Source organism: Prunus mume, linkage group LG2, assembly GCF_029339155.1.
Source record: "Prunus mume cultivar Tortuosa linkage group LG2, ASM2933915v1, whole genome shotgun sequence".
NCBI lineage: Eukaryota > Viridiplantae > Streptophyta > Magnoliopsida > Rosales > Rosaceae > Prunus > Prunus mume.
The window spans coordinates 32,279,101-32,293,470 of record NC_142699.1 but is presented as its reverse complement, the minus strand read 5'-3'; the positions used below and the strand labels follow the sequence as shown (position 1 = coordinate 32,293,470).

The window sequence follows — 14,370 nt, the reverse complement described above, 5'->3', positions numbered from 1 at the left end:
CAGTCGCGTTCGAGGATATTTATATTTTCAAGATGGATCTACACACTTTTCAAGGTTTGGATTTAACTCCTTTGGAACAAGAATTCGAGTTCACTCACTGAGTTAGTGTCACCGATAACTTGGTTGATTAAGCACACTAAAGCCTTGTCTTCAATGTAGGAGAACCCAAGGCCGAGAGGCCGTGTGCTGGCACGCCCGCAATTCATCCACGTTAGAAGCATGTTTGTAATTTCCTATTTTTATTATTAATAAAGGGTTGGGAACTAGGTCAACACCAACCGAGGAGTCAAATTCAGGGTGAAGAATTTTCCAGCAAATTTAATGGACTTGGGCTGCTGCAAAGATGAGTGATGCTGCCCCCTTTCTCTAGGTTCACAAAACCGAGCCCCAAGACACTTCGAAAGGGTGTAAATTATTAAAGAGTGCTCTGGTTTTCTTCGATGATTCTCACCAATAAAAGAAATAGTTGGTAAATCAAGAAGAGAGAGAGAGAGAGAGAAGAATTTGTGCTGCTTGAGTTAATTATTATGTGGTTTTTTCGTTGTGTATGTTTGTAAACATTCTTTAATTTTTAAGTTTAAATTGAATGATTTTTTTTTTTCTGAATTTTTGTGTGATTAAAATATAGCAATTAGACCTTGTAAAGAAAGTAGTAGAGCCCACATAAAGAAAAGAAAAAAATAATAGTCAAAAGCTTAATAATAATTTTGAATAATGAAATCCACCAGAAGCCATCTAATTTGCCTATAAATAGGTTTGCTCATTCAATTGTAGAACACACTGATCCAAAGAGAAAATAGAAAGAGAGAAATTTGAGAGGTGTGAGAGCTTTATCTTAGAAGAGTTTTATCAAAGGGAGAAAGTTATGTTAGTGTAAAAACTATAAGAGCAAATACAATTCTACTCCCAATATTCAATGGTATTTTTCACATTCTAATTATTATTTTTATCACAATATGTAACATCCCACATCAACCAACAGAGAGGGATTGATGTGCCTTATATGTACATGCCAACTTTCATCTAGCACTAGGTCTTTTGGAAGCTCACTGACTTCGAGTCAGGGGAACTCAAAGTTAAGGAGTTTGGGCTAGAGCAATTTGAGATGGGTGACCCATTGGGAAGTTCTTGTGAGTTCCCAAAAATGAAACTATGAGGATAAGAAAGCCCAAAATAAATAATATCGTCTACGACTGAGCCGATCCCAGAATATGACACAGGACCCCATTTTTCCAACAATTATAACATCATTTGTTCTCAGACTTGGGCTACAAGTGACAACTGTCAAGTAGCATGCGCTTATAATACAACAAACAAGGAGAGATGATATTTCAACTTACTCGGCCTTTATTTTATATAATATAATCAAGAGATCCCATAAAAAGACGACACCACCGAGGCTGGACTACACATCACTCTCATTTCATTGACTTTTCCTCATTTTAGATAATGGATGGACTAAGATGGACTTGTCGACACCACGTAGGCAGGCTTGCACATCAAACGGAAATATCTAGGATTTTTTATTTTATTTTTTATTTTCCCACGGAGGCTGGCTTGCACATCCATTTTAGATAATGGATGGACCAAGAGTAACAGTATCAATTTTCGTTCAGGAGGTGTTATATTGAGAACGAAAATTGAACTGAAATAGCACAAAGTCTATTAGATGAACCTGTATATACAAATACAATATGACAACTTTTACTATTACATTCAAGAGTACATATTACATGTTACATGCCTTATAATTTTTTGTTTACAAACAATTACATCACTAAATAATACTACTAAATAATGGATGAGACAGTTAATTTTAAATTTTCATAAATTGCTATGGCGAGATGCTAATTACAACTTCAACTACTGTATCATTGGGTTATATTCTTTGTCCCTATATCTCTTTCCTCAACTTTGAAAGAAATTTCAAGTAAATTATAGAGACAGCGAGAGAGATTTTAAGTTCAAATTTCTCTCACATATCAAAAAAAGATGGTTCTTACATGAGGGTTCGATTCCCCTTACTCCAGTTTTGCTTGTATCTAATTTTAAAAAAAGCAATGGGGCCTCTACTTCTAAATAATTGACAGCAACGTTTCAATTCCCATTTAATCATCTCTCTCTCCACAGTTCCCAAAAGAATTCAAAACTTGTCGTGGCTTGATCATGTATAACTCTTTCTCCATAAAGTTGATGCCATCCGCTCTTGCTTTTCAAAGAGGAAAAACAGAAAATGGATACCGGAGAACAAGCAGCTGGTCTTGAATCTCCCTTGCTTCCAGCTCCTCAAGAACATGAATCGCAAACAACAAAGGGAAAACTAACCAAAGATGAGATTATCAAGGAGGTGAAGAAGCAGCTGTCTTTAGCAGGGCCACTTGTGTCATCAAATTTCTTGCTCTTTGGTATGCAGGTGATTTCAGTTATGTATGTTGGCCATCTTGGAGAGCTGGCACTTGCAGGTGCTTCCATGGCCACTTCATTTGCCACAGTGACTGGTTTGAGCTTGATTGTAAGATGGCTTCTTTTCTTATTTCATATGACTTAGTAATTTGTAGGATAATTGATTGTAGTAGAAATAAACCTATACCATGAAAGGCTTATACTCTCAAGACTCAGACAAAATAGAGACACAGAGAGATTAAGACCACTGTGAAATCTAATAGAAAGGCAGCCTAGTACTTCCCATTCTCAAAAAAGAAGAGAAAATAAATACTTGTAGTTTTTCCCCCTTCATTTTTTTTTATGCATGAGATGTTGGGGAGGGAGATTCGTTCACAGGACGGCACTTGCAGTGATAAATACTTTTAACCACTTGAGCTACAAGCCCCTGCGTTCCCCCTTAATTTTGATTGCCTAATTTATGATATATATATATATATATACATACAAACAATCCCCTTTAGGGTATTCTACAATTTTTTATTTTAATGAGATTCAATTTAAGTCTTCATTCATAGACCATCTTTGCAAAAAAATCACACAAATTAAAAATTATTAAAACATCTAATTGAGACCAACAAAATCAATGAACAAGATGCTTTAAAAAAGTACTTAAATTTCAATAATTTAATTCAATAATTTAATTGAATGGTTTAATGATATCGGATTTAAGTAATTTTTTTTATAGAGATGATCTTTGTAAGAATATTTACAAAATACACGGTTTGGATTAGTAAAATATAATGTGGAGTGGACCCTACAAGGGTGCCCTCAAATAAGCTTATTTGAGAGTTCCTTCAACGGAATATATATATATATATATATATTTATATATATGATGTGGTAAATTGTGATGCTTGATGTGTTTGAACCAATGATGATATAATAGTCCTCATTTTAATCTTAATTTGTTGAACAGATAGGAATGAGCTTTGCATTAGACACCTTCTGTGGCCAGTCCTATGGAGCAAAACAGTATCATATGCTTGGCATACACTTACAGAGAGCAATGCTTGTTCTTCTGCTGGTCTGCATTCCTCTTTCAATTATATGGTTCAATGCTGGTCATATTCTTGAGTTCTTGGGTCAAGATCCAGAAATAGCAGCTGCTGCTGGAAGTTACGCTTGTTTCCTGATACCATGCCTCTTCGCTTATGCAGTCAACCAATGCCACTCCAAATTTTTGCAAAGTCAAAACAATGTGGTTCCCATGATTGTTAGCACAGGCATTGCAACACTGTTGCACTTGATTCTCTGTGGGGTTTTGGTATACAAGACTAGCCTTGGATATAGAGGTGCTGCGGTGGCAAACTCCATCTCGTATTGGATCAACGCGTTGACATTGGTTATTTATGTCAGAGTCTCTCCCTCTTGCAAGCACACATGGACTGGGTTCTCAAAGGATGCCTTCCATGGAATTGTCAACTTTCTCAAACTCTCTGTTCCTTCGGCTGTAATGATCAGGTAACCTTTAGTTGTTTCACTAATACTATTGTAACATTAGAGGGTTAAAAGACAGTGGGAAACCGAAATAAAAATATTCAACATCTTTCGATGTATTTGAGATTTTGAAATGCTGGCACTTACTAATAGTTATTTGTTGGTTTTATGTCTGTGACAGCTTAGAAATCTGGTCATTCGAAATGATGGTCCTCTTATCTGGTTTTCTTCCTAATCCAACGCTTGAAACCTCAGTCCTGTCAATCAGGTTTGCATTTTTACTAAGCTTAAAAAGAGAGTGTTTTCATATTTCTAGCTAGTGAAGGTGAAGCAGATGAAGCAGAAACAAAGATATTACTAACCGGCTTTGACACATTTGCAGCCTTAACACATGCTCAATGGTTTTCATGATTCCCATGGCATTCAGTGGTGCAGCAAGGTGAGTCTAAGACTCTACATCTAAGTTTTGTATGTTCCTGTTTTTGCACATTTTGTCTCAAGAATTCTATTCTGTTATTTACTTCTATATAACAGCACAAGGGTCTCCAATCAATTGGGTGCTGGGCAACCGCGACTCGCAGTTCTAGCAGTACGTGTTGCACTGTCCATTGTGATTCTGGAGGGAATTTTGATTGGCACTGTCCTCATTTTGGGTCGAAAAGTTTGGGGCTACTGTTACAGCAAAGAAATAGAAGTTGTGAATTATGTTGGAGAAATGTTGATTTTGGTTGCAATATCCCACTTTTTTGATGGACTTCAGTCTGTGCTTTCAGGTTTCTGCAGTTTTTCACCATTTCCTCTCTCATAACAATAGATTTGTTTTCTCTTCTTATTCTGGATTTGCAAACCTTTATGCTATACCTGGCATAACCTATAGCTAAAACTGAAGTCAACAGAACAAAAGATAATAAAAAGGTTTTATTCAACTCATATGATCAAACCGTGGGATTGAATGGTATCTGTGCAGGGAAGATTTTTTTTATAGCTGATTTGATGAAAAGAAGTGGCTTGAATTTACAATTTCAGGTGTCATAAGAGGAAGTGGACAACAAAAGATTGGGGCATATGTTAATCTGGGAGCTTACTATCTTATGGGCATCCCAACTGCTGTTGTATTAGCTTTTGTCCTGCACCTTGGAGGGAAGGTGATGTGTATTAGTCCTTGTACTGCTATTTTTTAAAGTGCCCTCCCTCTTGTTGCACATCTGAATCTTTCAGGACCATTACATTGATATCAGATTAACATGTTTTTGCAGGGTCTTTGGACCGGAATCACTGTCGCTCTATTTTCCCAGACACTATTTCTTGCAATCATAATCACACGCACAGATTGGGAGAAAGAAGTAAACTACTTGGTCATGCTAGGTTTCATGTATCAATCTCTGTTACATTCATCTTATATATGCTCGATTTTTCATTTCTTTTGTAGGTGAAGAAAGCATCTGATAGAGTGTACAACACAAAGACTGCTGCCAATGTGTCGTAGAAAAACAGGTGCAGAAGTCATGATCCTATTAAGTTGTTAGGTTGGCATCTTCAAGTTGGTTGTTAGGTTTATCCCCTATCTATTTCCATTAAGAATAAAGGCTAGCAGTGTTCCTTATTTGTAGGGAATTAGTTGTCATCTAGCTGGCCTGTGGCCATCTGGCATTTGAGAGTCTGTATATATCCTTCTTCTTGTATCTGAGAAAGGCATGAAATGAAAAAGTTGTTTTCTTCTGTTAGTCTAAAGAGAGAAGGGGTTTGGAAAACGGTTGATAGCGTTTAGGACAATAACTTAACTTAGAAAGGAAATTTTTTGAAAGAGTAACAAAATATTTTTATTTTATTGATTGAAATAAGAAGGGTACAAGGCTTTAGAGTTGGTTGGATACACGAGTTGGCTGATGAGAGAGCCAGACAGCAGTGGTTGGTTTGCAGCTTTTCTTACTTGAATACATAATTGGGCTGCTAGCTATAGATATAGAGTAGCTAAACCGGCTTTCAACTTGGCAAATATCTAGTCAAGTCGGTTATTGCATAGTAACCGACTTCCAAAGTATTTTCCAGCCACTATTTATATTATAAATCTAGAATTGTCTAGTTACAATACATTATATAATTAATAGAATATTTCTAGTGTAGAGTTCAAATTTCATTTGTCATCTTTTCTCAATTTGTAAGACTTTTCTATATTATTCTAGTACAAGTGTGCATTATTTTTTTAAACATCTTTTATTTCCAATTGCTATTTCCTTACCTTTTCCAAATTAGGTTTTGGGTCCCAACATTGGTTCTTGTGAACTTTTTATTTTCCATTTTGGTCATTTTTCTTGAGTTGTGCTCGAGCATTTTCAGTGATGCTGACAGACATTTACTTGAGGTCCAACAATATACAATATAGACAGGCATTTTCACAAACACGGATAGAGAAAATAACTAATCTGAGTCAGTTTCCCATTCAGGACACAATGGCTTTAAGACAAACGAAAAAATTTATCAACCACTCTGATTTCATCGACTTTTCCTCATTTTAGATTGAGGTCACTGTTTTGGAGTGTTCCTTAAGAGTGTTCCTTGTAAACTTAATATTGGGTAAAACCATAAGAACCCAATCCATGACCCAAGATCTTGAACTTCATAATTTTCACAATAGCATTAGGCGAGCCGTCAATGTAGAGAAAATAGATTTCTCTCTCTAGCCTTTTGCACGTTTAGAAAAATCTTAATACGTGTCTTTATCAGCATACACATAAGATGAGTATGTGCACTATTATAGGCAGAGAGAGGACTTGTGTCCTAGTAAAGCCCATAATCAATTACCACCCATCACGGTAATAAAATAGGAAACTACTTCTCTTTATTTGACCAATATAATTATTCTGAATAATATTTATTAAACCCATTAAACAATTTATTTACCGCATAGGTCACTTCATGTGAGCCACACAGAATATTTATAAAATATTCTTACATTCTCCCACTTGGCCCATATGATAAATTTATTTTAAGGTTCAATAAATAAACATTAGGCCCGTGATACATTTAGAATAATCCTCACTTCCATATGGTCGACATAAATGCCGCATTTAAGCAATTGTCTAATGCGAGTCATGGCAATTATGCATCAATAAGCGACACAATCCCTTCCATGTACCACAACATTAGCAAATCACCTAAAATAGTCCATAAGTGAGAAGTATCATAAAAGGTCCGATAATGTCTTTGTCAGAGACGACTCCTGTTATCATTCATCCAATCTCATTCATGTATACATATAAGGGAAAACAGGATATAGCAGAAACATATTCAATTATTGAGCTCAGAGTGTCAAAATAAATAAACTGTCATTGTGCAAACCACAACATCATAAATACTATCATGGTTTACGACCAAGAACAATCCTCTCAACATAACTATTAATGTCTTTGGCCAGAACCTTCTGCTTGGTTTGCAAGCATAAGTTTTGTCTTTATAGACACTCTTTGTTTCTGAACCTCCTTAATGACAAGGTATTTAATTCCATTATGTTTAGCACTCTTAGAACACTTGTCATTCTTGGAGAAAAGGACAATTGCGGTATCAACATAAATTCTTAGCGGTGAGGCAATAAAACAAAACACCAAGTCCTGAGATTAAAACCCGCAACTTCAATTCATCAACTATGGCCTCAAAGCAAACCATATATGCATAATGAAGTCTCATTGTACTGTTAATGTTCCAATTCACTCTTATGGGCATTGCATAATGCTAAAATTTGTCCCCAGGGACGGACCCAGGATTTCAAAATGACGGGGGCTAAATTTACCTTACATACAAACCTATTGAAAACTCAACGGTACGAGTAAATTTCATTGATAATAAAAAAATACATGGGAGACATAGTGAGTCTTACCCCTCAAATAACACTTATATAAGTTGCGCCATTCAAGTCTTCACAGCATTAAAATCACTAATTATTGATTCATTATCTATATTATCAGCAAATTCTCTTTCAATATGAAGTAACATACAGTTAGCAAGAAACTCATCACCTATCTTATTCTAAAGTCAATTTTTAATAAGTCTCATACATGAAAATGCTCATTCTGTTGTTGTTGTAGACACAGGAAGAGTTAGCACTAAACAAATCAATTTATCAATCAAGTAGTATGTTCCTGCTAATTTTGTTTTTTTTTTTTTTATTTGTTGGTCAGCCTAGTCCTAATGAGATTAGTTAATAATATTTTATTTTGGTAGTTAGCTTAGTCCTAATGGGATTAATTAATAATATTTTATTTAGGTGAGCTAGGCTAGAATATTAATTTAGTCTATAAAAAAACAAGCTACCTGGGCTTTAGCCCAGGTTAGCATGTTAGTAGGTACGTGCCTACTTGTCCCCTTCTTGAATTGGAGCAACATTAATGGATAAACATTATTTCATATCATGTCTCTTTAGAACACTTACAATATATGCTTAATGAGACAAACTTAACAATTCATGTGATCCATTATGAAATAGTTCAAGTCCAATCACAAAATTGTCTCTGTAATTGGTACTTAGGTGACAAATGGTAAATTTAATTACACAAACAAGACAAAACAACACAGCAATCTTCACACACTTTAAACCTTGACCAAATACACGTATGACTAGTCAACTGCTAGTCATGAACAATCACAATCAAGAGAACACACAGATCATGCCACAATGTACCTGCAACCCTAGAAGATTACTAGTGACAACCTAGGCACTCGAAGGACCCATCAATCTAGGCATCCCCTGTGCTAGCAACAACTATGTGAAAGTGTGTGAAATCATCAAAATCATGCAAACATCAAACAGCAGATAAAGATGACTAGTCAACCACCAAGAACACAAACCCAGAAAAATTACAGATATGCAAAACAGATTTTGTTCACCCGAAACCCACCATTGGGAAAAACTGGGAGTCATCAACCGACCAGGCATTCCACTAAGTAGAAAAAGATTCTTACAAAGGAAATACAACCAAGCTCAAGATTCACCTAGGTCTATTTAGGAATATGAGCAATACCTCCTTTGTACAATCTTCTTCTCCAACTTAGCAAAAGTTGAAGCTCAGTTCTTCATGGCAATGACACTCCTTCTCCAAATTGCTTCGTTCATCCCATGGCACAAGCTTGCAAGTGCCAACACGGACCAAAACCAATATTTGGATTCAAAGGAGAATGACCAATTTCTTCAAGAAACCATACTCTTAAAGAAATCAGTCTTGAATCTGACCTAGATATAAATGAGAGATGATTTGAATAGTTAGATGCAGATTCGGGTTTTCAAAAGCAGTTTTTCAAAAAGAAATCAATTGGAAAAACTCATAGATGAAAAATATATGGTTCTCTCTTGAGGAAGAAGAGAAAGAAAGCAAAACAATCTTTCCCGAAAATTCCACGCAAAAGAGACAGCCGCCAAATGACCAAAATCGTGGCCTTTACAGCCAAAAATTCGTTAGGTCAGAAAACCACAGATGGCAGCAGAGAGAGAGAAAGAGGAATAGGACAAAACAGTTTGTTATCCAGCTGGAAGCAAGGATGACTAGTCATATGAGAAGCGGATGACTAGTCATCATTTTATGAAGACTGTTTAATGTAATGATATGCAATGCTCAATACCTTTGTTAACTAGCTTGAGCTACCATAGAGCAGAGATTAGAGAAGAGCACCAATAAAAGTTTTCCCTAATCTAAACTTGAGCTTGATAAATTACATTACACATCCTATTACAAAGTTGTCAAGGGAAGCCAAAAGAAAATAGTAAAAACCATACATTAACAATCTCCCCCTTTTTGGCTTTCCTTGACAACACACTCTCTAAGAACACTCAACCCAAAACCGAGACAAGGAGATGATGAAATGAAGATACCTGCAAGACCAAACAATCTTCCCGGCACAAAAACAAGCATATTATCACATAATTTTTAATTTTAAAACAATGTGCAATGTGGGGTTGAGAGTGTTCTCCCCCTTGTTGACAAGGAAAGTGCAAAAAGGCAGAGAGAGAGAAACAACATACAAAAGTGAGGAACCACAGAGTGATAGGCATATATGAACAAGGGTTACAGAATATAATCAGAGAAGGATGACTAGTCAAATAACAGTTGTTTAAAATAGTACAGAATATAGAGTTATGACTAGTCAAATACCAGTTGTTCAATAACATGACAGAACAACTCCCCCTATCACAATGCATAGACTACCCAAAATGTGTTTACAAAAACAATCCCCCTAGCAAAATGCACAACCTATCCAGAATTAAGCTTCCTAACAAGGACACAGCCAAGAGCAACACCAAGCTAAAACACCAAAAGCCACCAGAATCCACAGAGTCATCCGAGTCCTCAGCGGGTGGCGAGCAGTGAGTATCTCCAGCGCAGCAGGAGTCGAAGTGGATGGAATGCGCTCAAAAGATGCTGAATATACTCCTCCTTGGCAGCCAGCTAATCTCGAGAGAGGCATTCTCGTGAGAGAAGACGACACAGTGAGAAAGGTTCTAGAAACTTTACGGCTAAGAGCAGAGGCTTTGCCATAAGGAGCAATGAGAGGATGCCACTGATCGGAATCATGAAATACCACCCCATTTTTCTCACAAAGGCGCTGAATCAGACAAGGGAACACAAGAGTCCCCTTGTGCTTGGTACCATGACCAATGGTTTTTCCAAGAATGACATTATAAAGGATATCACCAAGGGGAATTTTATCATGATTCACCATGGAAATCATGAGTTGACAGGCAGCAAGAGTGGGATTAGAATTGTTCCCAGTGGGGAGAACATTATGACGGATAAAGTCCCACAAAAATTTATAAAACGGTGAGGTAAGACTTGATAGGCAGACTTTAGAAGTCAAAGGCATGGATTGATCAGTGTATGCCATAGATTTAAAAAGATCAATGGAGTAATCAGCAGAAGCAAGAGCAAATTTCGATAATCAAAACCAGGGCACGATCGAAAACCTAAGACCCGATTGATAACAGATGGTCTCAGAGTAATGGGGACTGACCTAACAATTATCTGAAATTTTGACTCCTTAGGATCAGCAGGAAAGTTAGAGTAAAATTCTTGAATTACAGAGGCATTAAACTTACCAGAGAGAGAGTTTAGGGCATGAAGGTGGTAGTGCTCCAAAATTTGATTTGCAAACTCCTGAGCAGCCAAAGGAATAGCATCAAACTGGTAAGACCTCTCAGGAACAAATTTCCTTTTGGAGACAACTTCTTCAAAGAAGGAGGCAGCCTCAGAAGACACAAATGGAGAGGAATCTCCAACAGGAACAGAGGAAGAGGGACGGGTTCTAGGAGCCCTAGGGATTGAGGGAATGAAATCCACACTTTCAGTGGATTTGGATTTGGAACGACGGTGGTAAGTGAGGATAGGCTTTGAGGAAGACATGGCTAGCAGCGGGAATGAATTTCGAAGAGAGAAAAAAAATGAAATGGAGAAGAAGACGATCAGAGAGAGAGAGAGAGAAGAGGGAAACGAAAACGAGGAAGAAGGGAAAGAAAAGACCTAAAAGGAAAAAGCGCAAAGACACGACCCAAAAAAGAAAACCGCTCAGAACCAAAAATGAAAAAAATAACCGCCAAAATGAAAAATGAAAAAGACGCATCGGTTAGGAGACAAAGCGGATGACTAGTCAACCACAAGCAAGATGACTAGTCAACCCAGGCAAAATTGGCACAGGCAGAACCCGATGACTAGTCAACCACAAATATGATGACTAGTCAACTAATGCAAACCAGAGCGAGTATCAAATGCAAAACACCCAGATGACTAGTCAACCATAAGCAAAGATGACTAGTCAACCAAAATAGCAGTATGACAAACACCAAATAATATCAACCTGTGAAAGACAAGGTTTTGATTTCTAAACACACAAGCATGAACTAGCACATATATCAAGTGATCAAAGTTGCATTAGCACAATAGCCTAGACCAAGTCTTCAACACATGAAGGAAAGGGAATGAAAAAGAAGAAAAGATTAAAACCATATGCAGTGTACATAGACAATCAACTCTGAGAGATAGGCAATGAGATGCAATTCATGCTCAGAGACAAGGCATATTTAGGAGAGAAGAAGGTTTAGAGCCAAGGAACACGAGAGATGATATCTTATCTCTCTTGGAGAAACAAGTATACAAAGCATTCTTAAGACATGATCATAGTATGGGCTTAAAGCAAAATATCATCACTCTCTAATGGCAAAATATTTGATGATTTATTTTGAGTTACTTGCACATCCCGAACATAAGTGCTTTGAATGGCCCAATTTTACGGCTCTTTGCTCTAGATTCTTCAATCAAAACACCTTATACCGTCCTAGAGCCGTGACTACATTGGTCACACTTCTTTTTTTTTTTTTTTTTTAAATTTTAAATAGATTGGCTAAGAGAGTGAGACCAGCTAAGAGATAATAACAAGAGCAGTCTAAAATGAAGCAGAGATACGTGGTTCACCAAGAGGACAAGATAGCACGATTTAAGTCTCATCTAATAGCATCTTAAACAAGAAAAGGGATTATGCACAAGTCAGACAAAGCACAAAAACATTCAATCATTCACACCATCAGAAATGAGAGATATGAACAGTGACATATCAACATCAAAACATAACACAAAAAATTTTGGACTTGACTAGGCAACTACAAGCAAGATGACTAGTCAACTGTTTTGAAATGTGCTGAAGACAAAGAACAGACCAGCTAATCAATCAATTGAGCAAAGGCCAATGGATGCCGAAGTGTAACATGTTTCTGAAAATCTAAGGCCTTGGTGAGTATATACTGCTAGCTGTTTTTCGGAGGGAACAAATTCCAAAGATAAAATGTTGTCTTCCACAAGATCTCTAATAAAATGGTGCCTAATGTCTATATGCTTAGTCCTAGAGTGTTGAACAGGATTTTTTGAAATATCTATGGCACTCATGTTGTCACAATAGATTAGAAAGGATGATTGAGCAAGACCATAGTCTTCCAACATTTGTCTCATCCAAAGGAGTTGAGTACAACAACTCCCAATGCTGCAACATACTCGCTTCAAAGATGGATAAGAGACAGAATTCTGTTTTTTGCTATGCCAAGCAACAAGATTGTTGCCTACATAGAAGACCCCCCCGGAAGTGCTTTTCCTATCATCACTACAACCTGCCCAATCAGCATCACTATACCCAACAAGATTGACACAAGTGTCATAGGTATACCATAACCCAAACTCAATAGTCCCACTCACATATTTAATGATTCTCTTAACAGCAAACAAGTGAGACTCTTTTGGATCACTTTGAAACCGAGCACACACACCAACACTAAAAGAAATGTCAGGTCTACTAGCAGTCAAGTAGAGAAGACTCCCTATCATGCTTCTATAGAGAGTTTGATCCACACTTTTGCCATGCAAGTCTCTATGAATCTTAGCACTAGTGCTCATTGGAGTTCTTGCAGATTTTGCCCCCTCCAAACCAAATTTTGTCACAAGATTTTTTGCATATTTAGATTGAGATACAAAGATCCCATCATGGCTTTGTTTAATTTGAAGACCTAAGAAATAGTTAAGCTCACCTACAAGACTCATTTCAAATTCACTAGTCATGACATGAATAAAATCTTGAACATGCAAATCAGAGGTAGAACCAACCACAATATCATCAACATACACTTGAGCAATCAAGACATCCTTTTTAAACCGTTTCACAAACAAAGTTTTATCAACAGACCCTCTAACATACCCATTTCCTAGAAGATGAGAGGATAACCTCTCATACCATGCTCTAGGAGCTTGTTTCAAACCATAGAGAGCCTTTTTAACCGAAACACATCATTTGGATGATGTGGATCTTCAAAACCCTTTGGTTGCTCAATATAGACCTCTTCATTTAGGACACCATTCAAGAAGGCAGCTTTTGACATCCATTTGATAAAGTTTGAATTTCAAATGACAAGCAATGGCAAGAAGCAATCTAACTGATTCTAATCTTGCAACAGGGGCAAAAGTTTCATCAAAGTCAATGCCTTCCATTTGAGTGTATCCTTGAGCAACCAATCTAGCCTTGTTTCTTACCACATTACCTTGCTCATCGGTTTTATTTTTGAAAATCCATTTAGTGCCTATGACATTTGTGTTGACTGGTCTAGGAACAAGGTACCAAACGTCATTTCTCACAAATTGATTTAATTCTTCCTGCATTGCAAGAAACCATTCACCATGGTGTAGGGCTTCTTTCACATTTCTAGGCTCTTCCTTGGAGACATAACACACATGGCTAATTTCTTGAGCAAGTTGCTTCCTAGTTCTCACTCCCTGATTAAGAGGGCCAATAATGACACTCTCAGTTTGAGTGAGAGGACTAAGATCAGTATGAGAGCTGGCAGCCTGGACAGATGAGATGGAACTAGAAGTTGAAAAGGTTGACAGTCAACCGGACAGAATTTCCAAAAGTTGACAGGTCAACCACAAGATCCAGACTTGGAGATTCTTGCTCAGGAGGAGGAGGAGGTAA

At 37.0% G+C, this 14,370-nt stretch overlaps 1 protein-coding gene across 1 annotated transcript; it reads left to right on the top strand.

Moving 5' to 3' along the window:
• Positions 1–2,141: 2,141 nt before the first annotated feature.
• On the top strand, positions 2,142–5,606 carry LOC103323449 (protein DETOXIFICATION 16-like). The gene is made up of 8 exons (XM_008225446.3): positions 2,142–2,512; positions 3,362–3,906; positions 4,064–4,150; positions 4,265–4,321; positions 4,417–4,655; positions 4,909–5,027; positions 5,139–5,225; positions 5,312–5,606. Exons 1-8 carry the CDS (start codon positions 2,234–2,236, stop codon positions 5,366–5,368), a joined length of 1,470 nt encoding a protein of 489 aa, XP_008223668.2. The 5' UTR covers positions 2,142–2,233; the 3' UTR covers positions 5,369–5,606.
• Positions 5,607–14,370: the final 8,764 nt, after the last annotated feature.